The following is a 20,536-nucleotide window of genomic DNA, read 5'->3' as shown; positions in this document are numbered from 1 at the left end:
GGGGTTGGACGCCGTGTCTCACAATCATAATCCCATGACTTTGGGAGGCCCAGATGGGCAGATCACTTGAAGTCAGCAGTTCGAGCCAGCCTGGGCAACATGGTGAAACCCTAGTCTCTACTGAAAACAAAAAACAAAAATAAGCTAGCATAAGAAATTTTAACTTACTTTTAATTTCCGTAGGGCTTAATTTTGGGGGCTAATTTTTCATACTTCCCTGTTTTCTTATAGAAAAATATTTCTCACCCTTGTTCAAGTATCAAAGCATAAGGAAGTCATATTCTCACTAAAGAACATCATGGAATATTAATACAATTCTATCCTGTGAACTAGGAGCAACTTTCCTAGCCAAAAACAAAAAAATGAAAAATGAAAAAAATTCTGCTAATAAACACAATATAAAACCACAGTCACATTTATATATGTAACCTAGCTGACAATTGGCTGTTTCTGAGTTTTTGCAATTCTCGTACATATTTATTTAATGTATATTAAGTAGGACAAATATTTGGGGCACTGTGTATAGTAATTTGCAGTGAAGCTTAGCATTTGTATTATAGTTGTTTCTGTGTTTATTTAGGGGAGGGATCAGCTAAGTCCACAGTCTGTTGAAACTAAGAAGATTTTTTAAAAAAATAAATAAATGAGCCTAGTCATAGATAACAAGCCCACAAATATGATCAGAAGCAAAGAGAGAGAAGAGAGAAAAAGATTCTCTCAAATTCTGTGATTGCCTTTAGTAATAAAACTGTTTTGAGAAAGAATGAAAAAGAAAAATAATATGCAGACACTGTCATGGGAGGTTTAGACTGTTCAAAGGGAACCTTGGTCACTGGACTAAGGACTCTTATCCCATGCCTAAGATTAGATTTTTTTGAGTGAATACATTTACATGTGAATCATAAAGATAAGGCAATAAATATATGATATAATTAAATATTAAAATGATTTTAGATATTTTAAACTAAACATTAAGAACCATTTTAAAATTGAGGCGAAAGCTTTGTTAAAAATTGGTATCATTTTGAAACTTGAAAACAAAGACTAACTAGATAGTCTCTTGAAAATGAACCTATCTATCATAAAAACTATTCTTCTTCTTTATTCAAATTCAGTTTTAGAACTGTCAGGTAATACCAATTCCAGAATTAAACAGCACTTGAAATATTGCCTTAGTGTCTTCTTCTACCCCTTGAGTAAAAATTTTAAGGTGTTTGGTGCATGCAGTATAGTGAAATGATAAAAAAATTCTGGAGAGGACAACTTCCAAAGAGGCCAGACTAGAAAAATCATTATCAAAATAATGAAGAAAGGAAGGAATAGTGGGGCGGGGGGAAGCAGAGGGGAGAATCCATAACAACAATGAGTAATTCTCTCCAAGCCATTGAGATTACTGGTAGGATACAGATATTATCCATATCTCAGGTAGCATCTGAATGAAAACTTGAAGGTTAAGTTTTTAAATAATAAAAGTAAATATTTCATACAGTGAAGAGTAAAGCTGTCAAACTCTGCTCAAAATATACCAACTGAAAATACAGATGTTTGAAAGCTAGAGGCAGACTACTGGATGACAAAGGTAAAAATGGACTTTTAAGGAAGTTAGGTGTGTTGAGGAATATGCCTGACATCTGAGGTTGGCATCTAGCAGGACAACCATGTTTTTCCATCATAGACACAATTTTAGGGTGACTGCACCATAAATCTGTACTAGTATAAGAGAATTTCACATCCTATCTTTAATTGCAAAGACAGGGGACTATATGGTCCAGCCTATGAGGCCCTTTGTAGTTTTGCATTTGTTCTCTTAACCACATTAATTGCTTAAAATGAGCCACGGAAGTCCTTGAACTGAATTTAAAATACAAACATGCCCAGTGTGGCATTAAAAAGTAACAATTTCCTATAAAAGGTAAAAGTCTACAGAGGATCAATTCTATCATCCTGTGTGGGAGTGTCTTTAGCAGTAGTTTTAAAATTGCACTCTTGTGGCCGGGCAGGGTGGCTCATGCCTATATTATCCCAGCACTTTGTGAAGCCGAGGCAGGCAGATCACAAGGTCAGGAGATCGAGACCATCCTGGCCAACATGGTGAAACCCCAACTCTACTAAAAATACAAAAATTAGCTGGGTGTAGTGGCACACACCTGTAATCCCAGCTACTTGGGAGGCTGAGGCAGGAAAATGGCTTGAACCCCGGAGGCAGAGATTGCAGTGAGCCAAGATGGTGCCATTGCACTCCAGCCTGGTGACAGAGCGAGACTCCATCTCAAAAAAAAAAAAAAAAAAAAAGAAAAGAAAAAAAATTGTACTCCTGCAACTGAAACAATATGATGTGTTAGATAGACTATGTAGACTATGACAGTCAGACTTGATATATCTGAATCAATAGAACTTCATTAAGAGTGTAGGCTACTCCCCTTTAGAACAACACATTCATAAGACTAATCATCTGTGATTAAAAAGCAGTAAGTACATCAACAGATGGTTGAGTACCTGAAAACAGTTGGCTCTTCAATTATAGTGTAGGACAGTTCTAATATGATTACAGGACGCACAAAAGCCTTACTCTGTTTCCAATTCCATTCCATAGAGCACCTTTCTTTTTGTTTTTATTTTTATTTTTTTAAGCAACAAGGTCACCCTTTGTTGCATGGGCTGGAGGGCGTTGGTGTGAACGTAGCTCACTGCAGCCTTGAACTGATGAGCTAAAGCAATCCTCCCACTTCAGCCTCCTGAGCAGCTGGGACTGCAGGCACATGCCGTCATGCCCCCTGGCTAATTTATATATATTGATATATATAGATAGATATATAAAAATTAGGTCTCGCTATATTGACCAAGCTGGTCTCAAACTCTTGGCTTCAAGTGATCCTTCTGCCACAGCCTCCCCAAATGCTGAGATTACTGGCATGAACCACCATACCCACCTAAATGTCTTTCTTAATGTAAATTAGAACCACATAGAAAGATTAGTTGTTTAGGTTTTCCTATTAACTCTATTCCAGGGCCCTAAAACTTTTCAGTTAGTTACCAGGAGGAATTCCTCAAACTCTTCATGAATGACTGTAATGTTCCTGTGTAGTTCTTCATTATAGCAATCTTTTTTTGAGATAATCAGTTGGTCATTCTATATCACTTAATAGCTGTTTAATTATTCTAGGCTTGTGAGGGCACTTACTTCATAAGAACTGAGTATAATGGGAAAAAGTCATCCTGCCAGATCTCGACAATTTTATAAGTGTATAGGAAGGTTACCACTGCAGCATTTTTTCTGGATGTGAGAAAGAGGCTGTGTCGTACAGTGGCAAAGAATGCAGACTCTGGAGAATTCCTGTTTGGAATCCTGGATCTGCCATTTGCTTTCATGTGACCTTAGACAAATTATCTAACATCTCTGACCTCAGCTTTCTCATCTTTGAACCTCATGGGGGTTATTATAAGGATTAGATAAGCTAATGTGTGTTTTAGATTGAACCATTTAAAACCGCTGATTTTCTAGGATCAAAACAGTCACATATCAGCCGTTCGTGTCGTTCATAGGGTTCACCCTAAAAAAGGAAACCTAGAACAGTGCCTGGCACTTGGTGAGCCCTGGGCCAATGTTGGCTTACCTTTAATTTTCTTAGAGAAAGCACTATTTTTTTTTTCAGTGAACAGCTTTATTTATTCACCTATAGATGTGATCTTAGCATAAAGTGGAAATAGCACTAAGCAGAGTGTCCTAGGTAAATGCACTCTTTTTCCTCTTTTTACTGAATCTTACCAGTGTGTTAACTTCTCTTTGAGTCATTTCTTCTAGCCATGAAATGACAGGATGGAATCAGATGATCCTGAGGCCCTTTCCAACACTAATATGCTGTGATTCTAAAATAAATTGTCCTTTCCATGGCCAAGTTTTAAGAAGTCAAGAGTCAAGTTTTCTCCACATTCACCTATAGAAAGAGAATCACAACATAGAACAGTTGCCTAAATTTACCAGACAAAATCCTGTAACTTGAGGTACAGGATAATGTTTTTAAAAAATCAACATTAATACAGCCACCAATCTTCCTAAAATCAAAATGGTCACATTCACAAAAATAATTACTTTCAACCTACCTTGGCTGGGCTAAGCTCTTACTGATTTAGAGAACGTCTTCTTCAGTAAAGAAAGTTACGGCCGGGCGCGGTGGCTCAAGCCTGTAATCCCAGCACTTTGGGAGGCCGAGGCGGGCGGATCACGAGGTCAGGAGATCGAGACCACGGTGAAACCCCGTCTCTACTAAAAATACAAAAAATTAGCCGGGTGCGGTGGCGGGCGCCTGTAGTCCCAGCTACTCAGGAGGCTGAGGCAGGAGAATGGCGTGAACCCGGGAGGCGGAGCTTGCAGTGAGCCGAGATTGAGCCACTGCACTCCAGCCTGGGCGACAGAGCGAGACTCCGTCTCAAAAAAAAAAAAAAAAAAAAAGAAAGTTACATGATACTTATGCCATTCAAATACTAAAATCACTTAAAGTAGCCATCATGAACTGTAAAGATCATCTAATAAAAAACTTTTTTTCCAAATTAAAATTTTTTCATACACATATGAGGAAAGCCTAAACCCACATCACTGTCAATTTCTAGGAATAACATAACTCAAACAGCATTGCCACGTGCTTTAGAAAATAGTAGATAATTTTAGTGGAAATCATTTTCAAAATTATAAATCAATTCTATGGAACGTAAACTTAAGGATGTTTTTTGAAACATTGTTTTTGCAAGCAGTTTGTGAAGAAGAGACAATGTGGCTGGATTTTAAAGGAATATATACTTAAACTTTATATAGGAATGACTTGTGGTAGTAATAAATTCTTTTATAATAGAACATCATCCAGTGTCTTATTAAGAAATCACTTCCTTCACAGGTTGTATATTTTTGTTCAGCAGCAATGCAGAGTGATCTCTGCTTCTGTTTCTGTCTGTTAATTGAGAGAAATGTTTTGCTTCCAGCCGTCAAAGGATAAATACTTAATCTGAGGTTGGATTACTTTACAGTAGTCTTTGATTTGTCCTCACCTTTTATATTCAAAAGTGTCCTTCATTTAATAAACATTAATTCAGTGTTTTAGGCACTGTGCAGGATATTAGTGGAAAAAACATGAAAAGAAGACACAGTTCCTGGCCTCAAAAAGCCATCTGGGATTGGAGTCGGGGCAGTGGGGATAAATACATGTAATGAGAGTAGCAGGGGGCCATGTACCAGGTGCTGAGGATACTCGGCATGTATATGGGGATGTGGGTGGGGTGCAGCTGGTAGTGGGTAGCAGTGTGAAGGCAAGGAAGTCCTCCCAGAGTAGGCATCTGACACTGCGAGTGGCGGATCACAGCTGCAGCCTGCTTTGCTGCAGGGGCCAGTGAGTAGAGGCAGAAAGACCTGATCACTATACGAAGGAATTCAAATTATATGAATTGAAAAATTATGGGAAGCTGACAGAAGATTTTGGAGAAGTAACTTTGTCAACATTTTCCACTTGGAAAGATCACTCTGGCTGCACTGTGAAGACTAGATTGGAGGAGATATAGACTAGAGACAGGATGCCATCCCACTCCATGACTGTTCGTGAATCCAGAGTACAGGGTTGTGGGGGCCTGCACTGGTGGTAACAGCAGTGGGGCTAGAACATGTATGATAGATGTTAAAGATTTGATGTGTATTTTTATGATTTGTTTTGCATTTTATTATAATTTGCAGTAAACATGTTCTAGAAACCAGATATTATGATTTGAAGAAACATAAAATTTCAATGTAATGAGACTGTCTGAATTTTAACCCTAGTGATACCTTATTTGTTTATATACTCCATTGTAATAATAGATTTGCTTGCTATAGTTTCTCTTAATAAGGGTATACTTGTGTGCTATCTTATTTCTAATTAAATTAAATCTCTCATTAATGCATGTCAGATTTCAAAATATTATGCTTGAACAACTTTTCAGAAACAAGCTTCTCTGTTTCACTCACTGCTAATCAACATGCAATCAATTCCTTTTCAGTTTTCTATAACTTTTTAAATTCTGTTTTTATGGCCTTTACCCACATTTATGTTATTTCTGCTTATGTTTTTTTGGAACTTTTTTTTTTAGGATTTGGGGGTTCTTTCATGGCCCCTTCCCCATCTCCAGTGACTCCAGCTCAGAATAACCTGCTACAGCCCAATTTTGAGGCAGCTTTTGGGACAACACCTTCAACTTCCAGCAGCAGCTCCTTTGATCCATCAGGTGAGGCAGTGACTTTCAAACATTCTTTTCATGTGTCCTGGTAATAAAAAAAAGTACTACCTAAGGTTAGTATGCTATCAGGAAATTTACAACAAGCAAATATTGAGTGATAATTTGGTTTATAAAACGTTAATAAATCTCTCATTCAGTAACTTAAATTAAAATTTATAGTACATATTGGTATCCATAAGAATAACCTGCAATCCTTTCTCTGTTTCTGTTTATTTTTAGCAGAAATCTAACTTAAACTGCACACCATCTATTTGCATGAGCTTACATGCACATGGTTTAGAGATGGTTAAAGAAAAACAAATACTTTGTACTAAATCTTTGTACAGTGTTTGAATATGTGAACACTCCCACTGCTGTTGCTTACATCCTCTGAAGCCTGCATGGCCCTCAGTTTTATGAAGTTGAGACACAAATAGTATTCTTTGCCTGCCTTTAACCTTTCATCACTGCTGTCATTTTGTTTGTATTCTCTTCCATTCTACTCTTCCCATGCTGGGTCCTTACTACAAATTTTCACTTGGTGAGTTTTTGGCAATTAAATGTGTTTCAGAAACACCCTAAATAAATCCTCTGCCTGACAATTTGGTTGCTTCTATTGCCAGTGCCTAGTTGAATGCTGTCCTTTTTCACTTTAAAATTATTGTATAGTAGTTGTTATGGTAGATATGCATAGTTTTTTGATAAAATTTTACAACTACAAAGCTTTTTACATAGATAACATATTAGTAACATCTTATGCAAATGCTATGTGTCTGCATTTTGAATGGACTTTCTGTATTCTAGGAACTGAACAATTAGCAACTTATTTGGTGATCAGGAGCCATCAATGGTGCATTTGATCCCTAATACTTAAAATAGTATTTAATTTACTTATGCCCTTAGAGTTACAACTAGAAATGATTGCTCTAATGAGAGAGAAAAAAATCAAAATTATTACTTTTAAAATGTGATCAACTTTTTCAGGTACCTATTACTAGATGCTGACTGTTATATCAGATGTTATTTTGTTTCCTAATTTCGTAGGAAACCAAGAGATGCATTGATTTCTCATTTAAGAATTATTTTTAAGGTAAACATTTTAGGTTTTCAGAGTAAATTATTTAGATTTCACCATAAAGCACATTAGAAGTATTTTCGCGAATAAGAGCAACAATGGCAATATTGAATGCCTATATAAAGCAAGCATTATAATAAACCCATGACATATATCACCTAATTTAATATTTACAACAAAGCCATGTATTGGTCATACTCTTCCCATTTACAGATGAGAAAACTAAAAATCTCAGAGAGTAACTTTCTTAAAGTCATATAGCCAGTGAGTCATGCAGCTGAATTGAAGCCCAGTTCTGGCTGCGAAGTCTGTGTTCATTCCTGTACATTATACAGATTTTTTTCCATCCTTGTTCATGTTCATTAATATTTTCATACTTTATGAGTAGACATATGTCGACATGTTCTTCTTGGTGTTACAGTCATGAAAAGTGTGAATTACTTGCCTTCTTTTATAAGATTTTATATTCACTTGTTTCCATAGTATCAAAAGACAGTTTTACTTTAATTTCGCATATCATCTTTTTTTGTTTTCAATTATTCTGAACCTAGTCTATTTGATTTCCAGTGTTTGATGGTCTAGGTGATCTTTTGATGCCAACCATGGCACCAGCTGGGCAGCCTGCACCTGTCTCAATGGTACCACCCAGTCCTGCGATGGCAGCTAGCAAAGCCCTTGGAAGTGATCTTGATTCATCTCTTGCCAGCTTAGTAGGCAGTGAGTAATCTAGTTTGTTTTTTTTTAACTGAAGCATATGTGAATTGTTTTTTGTTTCTCTCTCTCTCTCTCTCTCATCTCATATGTTTTGTTTCTGGACTCTCTTATGGGTGAGTATGGCAGGGAGGGAATAGAAATACTTAGTGCTTTACCCAGTGCAGGTCCTTGGAAGGCAAACAGTTCCTATGCCATTGGCTCACGAGCAATACCCATGTCATTTTAGTCTAAATTATTAAAGGTATAATCAGGGAGCATATACAAGTACGAAACCAAGTGTATTATGTGTAAAAAGCACTTAACTTTCCATTTCATTTGGAAATAAGAACATAGGGTAACTTACATGAAGTATAGTATCTTTATAAATTGAGTATCCAACTGAGTTTCAGTCATTTGTTCAACAAATATTTATTGAATACCAAGCATTCTTCCAGGCTCTAGAGATAAACCAGTGAGCAAAACAGATAAAAATATCTGTACTTATGGCACTTAGGAAGGGCAGACACAAACTTTAAAATAAATAAATTCTATAGTGTGATAGATCATAAGTGCCATGGAGAAAAAAACAGAACAGACAAAGGAGAGCTGGGAGTGCTACAGGGTAGGAGTTAGAGTAAGCCTCAATAAGAAGGTAAAATTTGAGCAAAGATTTTGAAGGTAAAGGGGTAAACTATGTGATGATCTAAAGAAGGACATCTGCAGGAAAATGAAATAGTCAGTGCAAAGGCTTTGAGGCAGAAGTTTGCCTGGAAGATTCAAGGGACATCCAGGAGATGAGTGGCTAGAGCTGAGTGGGTAAAGGAGAGAGTCCTAGCGAGGAGGGAAGCTATTATAAAGATCTACCTTTGCTCTTAATTCTGAATTTTGTATTCATGTGAATGAGTTTACCACTGTAGATATGTAATATTATTCAAGGTAGTATCAAAAGTTTAGCAGATCACAGATACAGACTTCTTTACCTGTGAATTTGCCTGTGGACATACATTTTGTTTTCCATTGCTTCCCTGTGATTTGAGCAACCATGAAAATGCTTTTATGATACCCGGGGAGAGGTTATTTGAATATTTCCTCCTACACTAAAATTTCATCTCATGAAGTGACTTCTTTCTCTGCATACTATAATGTATCCCCTTTCAGAAATAAAGGACTTATGCCTCCAGCTGCTGAGAGTGCCACCAACACACAGCCCTCAGCTGTCAACCACCTTTGAGAATGATCCCAGCTGAAAGAAGCTAACCCGCTAGAGCAATAGCCAGACAATCTTGAAAAAGAAAAAATTTGAAGCAATCATGTTTCCAATTTCAAAACTTCTACAAAGCTACAATAATCAGGACAAATGGTACTGGAATAAGGATAGACATAGAGACCAAAGGTATAGAATAAAGATCTCAGAAATAAACCCACATATATAGTCAAATGATTTTTGACAAGGATACCAAGACCATTCAGTGAGGGAAAAGACATTCTTTTCAGGAGAAAAAAATTGGGGAAAGACTAAATAACTCATGAAAAAGAATGAAATTTTACCCTTTACTTATACAGAAAAAATTAATTCAAAATAAGTCATACAACCAATTGTAAGAGCTAAATCTATGCAACTTTTAGAAGAAAACATAGGAGTAAATCTTTATGACCTGAGATTAAGTTATGTTTGGTTTCTTAGATATGACACCAAAAGTACAAGAGACAAAAGAAAAAATAGATAAATAGGAATATATCAAAATTTAATACTTTTGTGCAGTAGACAATAACATTAAGAAAGTGAAAGGACAAACCATAGAATGGGAGAAAATATTTGCAAATCATTTATCAGATAAGAGACCTGTACTCAGAATAAAGAACTCTCACAATTCAATAACGAAAACACAAATAATGCAATTTTTAAAATGGTAAAGAATTTATTTGAATAGACCTTTTGACCCAAGCACCCTATATTCTCCAAAGAATATATACAGATGGCCAATATGCACATGAAAAGGTGCTCACCATTATTCATCAGTGAAATGCAAATCAAAACCAAATAAGATATCACTTTATACCCAATAGGATGGAGATAATTAAAAAGCCATATAACCAGTATTGATGAGGATATGGAAAACTTGAAACCCACAGACATTGCTGGTAAAAATGTAACATGGTTTAGCTGCTATAGAAAGAAGTCTGATAGTTACTCAAAATGTTAAACATAGATTATCGTATGACTCAGCATTTCCACTCCTAGGTGTATGGAGTGGAAATGAAAATGTGTATGCACACAAAAACTTGTACATGAATGTTTATAGTATCGTTATTCATAATAGCCAAAAAGTAGACAGCCCTAATGTTCATCACTTGATGAATGGATTAAAAAAATGATATATCTACATAATGAAATATTATTTGGCAATAAAAAGAAATGAAGTACTGATACATGCTGCAACTGGATTTGCTGTGAAAACGTGCCAAGTGAAAGAAGTCGGTCACAAAAGACTACATATTTTCATATATGATTCCATTTATATGAAATGTTCAGAATAGACAAATGCATACAGACAGGAAGTAGATTGGGGCTTCAAGGGGCTGAGGGAAGTGGAGAGGAAGAGGAGTGACTGCTAGTTGGTATAGGGTTTCTTTTTGTGGTGACAAAAAAGTTCTATATTAACACTGTGAATAAACTAAAACCATTGAATTACGTACTTTAAAAGGGTGAATTTTATGGTATGTGAACTATATCTCAAGAAAAATGTTTTTATAAAACATTTTTCAGTGTTAGCTGACGCTTCTATTGAGACTGCATTGCAGTCTTGCCCAATCACAGTTTCCTCACTTCCCTTTCAAAATAAATCTCCTGCATGCTAATCTCCATCCCAGAGCCTTCTTCCCAGGAGACCTAGCTTGCAACAGAGGCCCAGGCCCTCAAGTAACTCATTCCTATCTGCTACGAAATTTGACAAGGGATTCATGTATACATGTGTAAGATACACTTGTGCTTTCTTTTGCTTTTTCACATGAACAGGCATCAATACTTGGTTTAGCTTTTTAATCATTTAATACACATATATTTAGTTTTATAGTCTAATTGAAAAATAAATTTTAAAGTAAATTTTGTCTTTTAAAAAAAATTAAAATTATGGGTAATCATTTTTATATTTGGTGTTCAGTTAATATATGCCTTATTCTGTTTTGTAATGCCAATATTTGGTAAGAAATAAATATTAACTTCATCCTCTAATACATTGATTGTGCACCTGATTAGGGCTGTTGTCCTGGCTCTTCCCTCTGCCTAGAAAGCTCTCACCCAGACTCTGTTCAGCTTTGCCCAAGTCTCACTTCTATGAATCCTTCCCCAAGCACCCTGTATAGTATTCTCTGGCCCCATGCTTATCCTACCCCTTCAACCCCACTTACTTTGCCCTTCCTTTTCATTTTTCCATAAGCTTTCCATATCGCCTTCTAGCAGCCTATATAATTTACTTTTTAATTATTTTGTCATCTGTCTGACACCATCGGAGTGCAAGTTCCTCCAGGATAGGACTCTCTGACTGTTTTCTTTACTAATATGTTCCGGGTGCCTAAAACAGTGCCTGGCATATGTAGATGCTCACAAAATATTTTCTGAAGTAATAAATGAATTGATATTAGAGCAGATTGATTAAGCCGACTATGTCAGGGGATTCACAGAGCCACTAGAAGGACACATGGGACTCAGCACATCGTTGTACCCACAGCTGAGATTTATTACGGAAGCAGAGGAAGGATATACGGCTGATGATAAGGGGAAAAGACAAGCAGAGTCTAGAAGAGTCCACATGCAGACTTCCTTATGCTATGTCTCTCCCTTGAGGAGAAGAACATACTCTTCACCCAGCAACAAAAATGCAGCAGCATATATGAGGTGTTTATGCCTAAAGAAAACCATTAGAAACTCCACACCCGGAGTATTTATTGGGCAGTGATCATGTAGGCATTTCTGCTTGGCATGTGCCAAAATTTCAGACTTGCAGAATGAAAGTGGATATTCAGCATAAACTATATCATGTGTACGAATAGTAGTGTAGGCACAGTGATCCACCTTTATCATTTAGGGCAAGTTTTATCCCAGTATAGAAAACAATTTACTAACCAAGTTCCCGGATAGCAGCCTTTCTAAAATAGCAGCATCCAACCTGCTGTGTTTGCTCTTTTCTGGACACCAGTTGACATTAAAATGGATCCTTAAGTCTAACATGAAGTAAAAGAAAATCTTTAATTTATGAAAATATTTCCTAATATAGTTTCTTTTCTGTATAACTGAATGCAGTCATTCCTAGGCAAAATAAGGACTTTTTTATAGACTTCTGATTATTTGATCTTTTAAATGTCATATCATATAAGCTGAGTGTAGAGATTTACATTCTTTTTTCTTCTATCCATTTATAGATCTTGGAATTTCTGGTACCACATCAAAAAAGTAAGTGTTTGGAAATTTTGTGATTTCCTTTTGACAGTATATTTGTATTCATTTGAGACTATCAACCATTTTACTCATTGGAGTAATTATTCATTCTCATGCTAGATAATTTCATATAATTTCACAATTGGTTTTTATTTCATCCCAGATTTTTGTTGTTATTCTACTGGAAGCTCCAAACTGTTGCTTTGCAATGAAAAGGAATAATCTATTTCAGTCTCCGAGATTGTCACTAAGTTATATCTAGAAATATTTGGGAATTGTGGCTTGAATATTTTAATACCATTAAATTCTAGATTCATTACCATAGTTCTAGCTAACATGAATTTTAAAAAGTCTTTCATGGAGTATTAATTGTAAGGAAAGATAGTAAAAATGGTAAACAATATATTCTTTTTTAGACGTATGTTTTGTCATTGAAATTGAGACATATTTTTCAGTGGATGGTGTCTTACGATCACTGTAAGGCAGGTTGCAGTCATGATACAGTTGTGTGAAACATTCTGCTGAACCCTCTAAGATCCAGAAAGTGCCATCATCAGTGCATCTTAAATTCAACAAAATCTAAGTGTACAGTATATATGATATATTTATTTGCATTTTTAATAACAAATGAATCCAGTTGGATTTTTCTGACATACTTTTCTTTATAGAGGATAGGAAATTCCTATACTTATTGAGGTCCAAACTCTAAATGATTTTTTTTCAAATGCTTTTAAGCTTTCTTAGATACAGCATGACAAGATTCCTCTGTAAGTTTTAACTGCTGTTCTTATTACTATACCACTTGACTCAAAGAAACTGCTTTTAAACCCAAATAAAATAATCTAAGGAGCTACACACCATTTTTTTCTGATTTGTGTTTTTTTGTTTGTTTGCTTGTTTTGCATGGCTGATTTTAGGGGAGATCTTCAGTGGAATGCTGGAGAGAAAAAGTTGACTGGTGGAGCCAACTGGCAGCCGAAAGTAGCTCCGGCAACCTGGTCAGCAGGCGTTCCACCAAGTGCACCTTTGGTATGTAGCAGTCAGAGCCCAGGGCAGCGCAGGCAGTTTGCCAGTTTCCAAGTGTGTAGAGTAGGGTGCATTTTGCTAACTTTGCTGCCGACGGTGTACTTATTCCTCTGCATTGAAGAAATATAAGCAAGTAGCACTCCAGCCCAGGGGGCTGCCCTCCATTCTTAGGTATGAAAACATTTGATAGCCTCTATTTTGCTGTGGGAAGGGGGAGAGAGAGTAAATAAGCAAGACGCAAAACTAAGCAAGATGCAAAAGTTACCAAAATGCAGATTCCAATGACTTTATATTTAATAATGATTAAGACCTTTTCAAAATTTTAAATATTTTAATTAATATTTATACTTCCATGTTTGTAAAATTATGAAAATCATTTATCAAAAGCACTTAATATCATTGATCATTTTATCTATCTTATCGTATTTCTTGCCCAAATTTTCTGATTGTCTTAGTAAGCAAAAACTTTTTCTTACCAGAAAGATTGGGCAGTTTTGTATTGTGTAAGTTCGTTTTAAAATCCTATTACTTTTGCTCACCATTTTAAAAATTGGAACTACTCACACCATCTTCTCTATAAGGTTTAAATAGATTTCATGTCTGTATTTTAAATTTCTATTAATATATTAATACTGCCATTCACTCTGGGAAAGAACACATGACTGGAAATTAAGACCAACTATTGCTTTGTGAAATTTGCTGACACAAAAAGAACGTGTTTTCAGAGTAGCAAACTGTATAATTTTTCTATATACACTCTGTGTTTAGCAAAACTAAGCTAATCACTGTTTCCCAAACTTACTGGCAGTTTTCCACCTTTGCTTACCACCTCCACCTATCTAAATCAAACCCATCTCTAAGGCTTTCTTGATGTCATCCATTCCTTGTTAGCTGAATTAATTCTTAATCATCATTCACCACCACCAGCCAAACAAACATGCAAGAAGTAAATTAATATAAATTCCAATTTAAAATTTTCTCCCATTCTGTAGGTTGCCCATTCACTCTGATGGTAGTTTCTTTTGCTGTGCAGAAGCTCTTTAGTTTAATTAGATCCCATTTGTCAATTTTGGCTTTTGTTGCCATTGCTTTTGGTGTTTTAGACATGAAGTCCTTGCCCATGCCTATGACCTGAATGGTATTGCCTAGGTGTTCTTCTAGGGTTTTTATGGTTTTAGGTCTAACATTTAAGTCTTTAATCCATCTTGAATTAATTTTTGTATAAGGTGTAAGGAAGGGATCCAGTTTCAGCTTTCTACATATGGCTAGCCAGTTTTCCTAGCACCATTTGTTAAGTAGAGAATCCTTTCCCCATTTCTTGTTTTTGTCAGATTTGTCAAAGATCAGATGGTTGTAGATATGCAGCATTATTTCTGAGGGCTCTGTTCTGTTCCATTGGTCTATATCTCTGTTTTGGTAACAGTACCATGCTGTTTTGGTTACTCTAGCTTTGTAGTATAGTTTGAAGTCAGGTAGCATGATGCCTCCAGCTTTGTTCTTTTGTCTTAGGATTGACTTGGCAATGCGGGCTCTTTTTTGGTTCCATATGAACTTTAAAGTAGTTTTTTCCAATTCTGTGAAGAAAGTCATTGGTAGCTTGATGGGGATGGCATTGAATCTATAAATTACCTTGGGCAGTATGGCCATTTTCACGATATTGATTCTTCCTACCCATGAGTATGGAATGTTCTTCCATTTGTTTGTATCCTCTTTTATTTCATTGAGCAGTGGTTTGTAGTTCTCCTTGAAGGGGTCCTTCACATCTCTTGAAGTTGGATTCCTAGGTATTTTATTCTCTTTGATGCAATTGTGAATGGGAGTTCACTCATGATTTGGCTCTCTGTTTGTTATTGGTGTATACGAATGCATGTGATTTTTGCACATTGATTTTGTATCCTGAGACTTTGTTGAAGTTGCCTATCTGCTTAAGGGATTTTGGGCTGAGATGATGGGGTTTTCTAGATATACAATCATGTCATCTGCAAACAGGGACAATTTGACTTCCTCTTTTCCTAATTAAATACCGTTTATTTCCTTCTCCTGCCTGATTGCCCTGGCCAGAACTTCCAACACTATGTTGAATAGGAGTGGTGAGAGAGGGCATCCCTGTCTTGTACCAGTTTTCAAAGGGAATGCTTCCAGTTTTTGCCCATTCAGTATGATATTGGCTGTGGGTTTGTCATAGATAGCTCTTATTATTTTGAGATACATCCCATCAATACCTAATTTATTGAGATTTTTTAGCATGACGGGTTGTTGAATTTTGTCAAAGGCCTTTTCTGCATGTATTGAGATAATCATGTGGTTTTTGTCTTTGGTTCTGTTTATATGCTGGATTACGTTTATTGATTTGCATATGTTGAACCAGCCTTGACAAAGGGCTAATATCCAGAATCTACAATGAACTCAAACAAATATACAAGAAAAAAACAACCCCATCAAAAAGTGGGCGAAGGATATGAACAGACACTTCTCAAAAGAAGACATTTATGCAGCCAAAAACACATGAAAAAATGCTCATCATCACTGGCCATCAGAGAAATGCAAATCAAAACCACAATGAGATACCATCTCACACCAGTTAGAATGGCAATCATTAAAAAGTCAGGAAACAACAGGTACTGGAGAGGATGTAGGGAAATAGGAACACTTTTACACTATTGGTGGGATTGTAAACTAGTTCAACCATTGTGGAAGTCAGTGTGGTGATTCCTTAGGGATCTAGAACTAGAAATACCATTTGACCCAGCCATCCCATTACTGGGTATATACCCAAAGGATTATAAATCATGCTGCTATAAAGACACATGCACACGTATGTTTATTGTGGCACTATTCACAATAGCAAAGACTTGGAACCAACCCAAATGTCCAACAATGATAGACTGGATTAAGAAAATGTGTCACATATGCACCATGGAATACTATGCAGCCATAAAAAATGATGAGTTCATGTCTTTTGTAGGGACATAGATGAAGCTGGAAACCATCATTCTCAGCAAACTATCACAAGGAAAAAAAACCAAACACCACATGTTCTCACTCATAGGTAGGAATTGAACAATGAGAACACATGGACCCAGGAAGGGGAACATCACACACTGGGGCCTGTAGTGGGATGGGAGGAGGGGAGAGGAATAGCATTAGGAGATATACCTAATGTAAATGATGAGTTAATGGGTGCAGCACACCAATACGGCACATGTATACATATGTAACAAACCTGCACATTGTGCACATGTACCCTAAAACTTAAAGTATAATAAAAAAAAAATCTAATTAAAATGTTTTAGAAATACACCATTAGAATATTGTGTTCTAGAAATTAATTTAAATATCTGAGTTTTGGGATATAGAACACATTTTCTTTTCTTTTCTTTCTTTTTTTCTTTGAGACAGAGTGCAATGGCACATTCTTGGCTCACTGCAACCTCTGCCTCCTGGGTTCAAGCGATTCTCCTGCCTCAGCCTCCCAAGTAGCTAGGACTACAGGTGCCTGCCACCATGCCCGGCTAATTTTTGTAGTTTTTAGTAGAGATGGGGTTTCACCATGTTGGGCCAGGCTGGTCTCAAACTCCTGACCTCAGGTGATCCTCCCGCCTCGGCCTCCCAAAGTGCTGGGATTACAGGCATGAGCCACCACACCGGCCTAGAACACATTTTCTTTTAAATAGCTGTTTTGCTATTTGTATATATAAAAGTTTTAAAAATAGTTTAATAAGTTCGAATCAATTTGAAAAAGGCCTTTTGAATGAAGAATTTACTACTAAGCAGTACTAGTAGTATTAATTAAATTACATAGTTTCTAAGGAAAATACCTTTTGTGCTCAGACTTGGGTTCTCTAAATTCATTTCCTCTGGTCTTTCCACCTCATCTTGTGGTGTTTGTGAGAGAACAGGAAATTTAGGCACTTAACTTTCTCCGACTTTGGTGAGTTCACAGTATGAAATAACTTAGTTTTAAGAAATGGTTTCTAACAGATAACAATGATAAAAATACCTATTAAATCTAGATATTTTTCCCTTTATATCTTTCTATGCATTATTTTAAAACAGTACTTAAGAGGACAGTTTTCATATTTAGCTATAAAATAAAGGGTTTCAATTTAATTCTTACGAAGGATATTCAGTAGAAAACTACAGATCTCTTTTAAACCAACTTATGCCTAGGATGACTACATGATTTATTTCCAAACCAGGAATAAAGGTTTGAGGGTGAAAAGGACTATCATCATTATTACCCTGGGACCCTAAACATGGCTTGTGCCTGTTGGCCCAGGTGCTGAGACCATAAGCAAGTAGCACTCCATCCCAGGGGGCTGCCCTCCATTCTTAGGTATGAAACATTTGATAGCCTCTATTTTGCTGTGGGAAGGAGGAGAGAGAGTAAATAAATCTGAATAAAATTCCCAAAGGAAGAAAAAAGCTTTTTTAGAACTGATTTGGTAAGTCTATTAATACTACATAATGACATTAAATCTCACAATGTAATCTATATTATCATTATCAAAGTAAAGGAATTAATTTTCCTATTCTCTTCTGTGCAGAATTAGAAAGGCCTTATTTGTTGTTCTAAGGAATTTATACTTTGGTGATGTTGCCCTTATCACCAGGATAAAACTTTTGTTTTTTAACAAGTTAGTTTCAGAACAATCACTGGTAGTAGCACAGTCTAAAGTGAGTTAAAGGTATTGGAAGGTAAGGTGGTGAGAACATTAGTATCTGGCAGACAGGCTGTAGGGTAAAAAAAGGAAAAAAAAGTTGGCTGGGCACTGTGGCTCATGCCTGTAATCCCAGCACTTTGTGAGGCCAAGGCAGGCGGATCACTTAAGGTCAGGAGTTCAAGACCAGCCATGGCCAACATGGTGAAACCCCATCTCTACCAAAAAAAAAAATGCAAAACTTAGCAAGCCATGGTGGCATGTGCCTGTATTCTCAGCTACTCAGGAGGCTGAGGTGGGAGAATCACTTGAACCCAGGAGGAGGAGGTTGCAGTGAGCCAAGATTGCACTACTACACTCCAGCCCTGGGCGACAGTGAGTCCCTGTCTCAAAAAAAACAAAAGGAAAAAAAGTTTAGAGCCTGAGTTAGGGTACAAAGGAAGAGAAGAAGACAAATTTTCAGTTAGAATCCACACAAGTGGGGATTTTTATGGATGAGGCAACTAAGACAGTGGTTGCCCAGTGTTTTATTCCGTTTTCACACTGCTGATAAAGACATACCCGAGACTGGGCAATTTACAAGAAAAAGAGGTTTAACGGACTCGTGGCTGAGGAGGCCTCACAATCATGGCGGAAGACAAGGAGGAGCAAGTCATATCTTACATGGATGGCAGCAGGCAAAGGAAGAGCTTATGCAGGGAAACTCCCCCTTATTAAACCATCAGATCTTGTGAGACTTACTATCACAAGAACAGCACAGGAAAGACCTGCCCCTATGATTCAGTTACCTCCCATTGCATCCCTCCCACAACACATGGGAATTCAAGATAAGATTTGGGTGGGGACACAGCCAAACAATATCATTCTGCTCCTGGCCCCTCCCAAATCTCATATCTTCACATTTCAAAACCAATCATGCCTTCCCAACAGTCCCCCAAAGTCTTAACTCATTTCAGCATTAACTCAAAAATCCACAGTCCAGAGTCTCGTCTGAGACAAGGCAAGTCTCTTTCACCTATGAGCCTGTAAAATCAAAAGCAAGTTAGTTACTTCCTAGATACAATGGGGGTACAGGCTTTGGGTAAATACCGCCATTCCAAATGGGAGAAATTGGCCAAAACAAAGGGGCTGTAGGCCCCATGCAAGTCCAAAATCCAGTGGGAGAGTCAAATTTTAAAGCTCCAAAATGATCTCCTTTGACACCATGTCTTATATCCAGGTCACACATGATGCAAGAGGTGGGCTACCGGGCCAGGCATGGTGGCTAACACCTGTAATCCCAGCATTTTGGGAGGCCGAGGCAGGCAGATCACAAGGTCAAAAGATCGAGACCATCCTGGCCAACATGGTGAAACCCCATCTCTACTAAAAATACAAAAATTAGCTGATCATGGTGGCACATGCCTGTAGTCCCAGCTGCTTGGGAGGCTAAGGCAGGAAAATTGCTTGAACCTGGGAGGCGGAGGTTGCAGGGAGCCGAGATCGTGCCACTGCACTCCAGCCTTATGACAGAGCGAGACTCCACCTGAAGAAAAAAAAAAGAGGTGGGCTCCCATGGTCCTTGGGCAGCTCCATCCCTGTAGCTTTGCAGGGTATAGCCCTCCTCCTGGGTGCTTTCACAGGCTGCTGTTGAGTGTCTGTGGCTTTTCCAGGACCATGGTGCAAGCTGTCAGTGGATCTACCATTCTGGGGTCTGGTGGACAGTGGCCCTCTTCTCATAGCTCCGCTTGGTGGTGCCCCAGTAGGGACTCTGTGTGGGGGCCCCCATCCCACATTTCCCTCTGCACTGCCCTAACAGAGATTCTCCATGAGAGCCCTGCCCCTGCAGCAAACTTCTGCCTGAGCATCCAGGTATTTCCATACATCTTCTGAAATCTATGTGGAGGTTCCCAAACCTCAATTCTTGGCTTCTGTGGCTCAACACCACATGTAAGCTGCCAAGGTTTGGGACTTCCACCCTCTGAAGCAACAGGCCGAGCTGTACCTTGGCCCCTTTGAATCACAACTGGAGCAGCTGAAACACTGGGCACCAGGTCCCTAGACTGCACACAGCAGAGGGACCCTGGGCCCGGCCCATGAAACCACTTTGTGCCACCCCGTAAACCTCCGGGTCTATGATGAGAGGGGCTGCTACAAAGGTCTCTGACATGTCCTGGAGACATTTTCCCCATTGTGTTGGTGACTAACATTCGGCTCCTTTTTACTTATGCAAATTTATGCAGCTGGCTTGAATTTCTCCTCAGAAAATGGGATTTTCTTTTCTATCACATTGTCAGGCTGCAAATTTTCCAAACTTTTATGCTCTGTTTCTGTTTTAAAACTGATTGGCTTTAACAGCATCCATGTCACCTCTTGAATGTTTAGTGGCTTAGAAATTTATTCCACCAGATACCTTAAATCATCTTTCTGAAG

General features: G+C 37.6%; 1 protein-coding gene across 10 annotated transcripts in view; it reads left to right on the top strand.

Moving 5' to 3' along the window:
• SNAP91 (synaptosome associated protein 91) overlaps positions 1-20,536 on the top strand; it is a 162,787-nt gene that overhangs the window by 124,927 nt on the left and 17,324 nt on the right. For 9 of the 10 annotated variants that reach the window (XM_054557032.2, XM_054557035.2, XM_054557033.2 and 6 more), the window contains 4 exons: positions 6,109-6,243; positions 7,877-8,026; positions 12,422-12,452; positions 13,355-13,466. In XM_054557032.2, the coding sequence (XP_054413007.2) occupies positions 6,109-6,243; positions 7,877-8,026; positions 12,422-12,452; positions 13,355-13,466 (428 nt within the window). 10 annotated transcript variants of the gene reach the window in all.

This window comes from Pongo abelii, chromosome 5 (genome assembly GCF_028885655.2).
Source record: "Pongo abelii isolate AG06213 chromosome 5, NHGRI_mPonAbe1-v2.0_pri, whole genome shotgun sequence".
NCBI classification, from domain to species: Eukaryota; Metazoa; Chordata; class Mammalia; order Primates; family Hominidae; genus Pongo; species Pongo abelii.
This window is presented reverse-complemented; position numbering and strand designations above follow the sequence as displayed.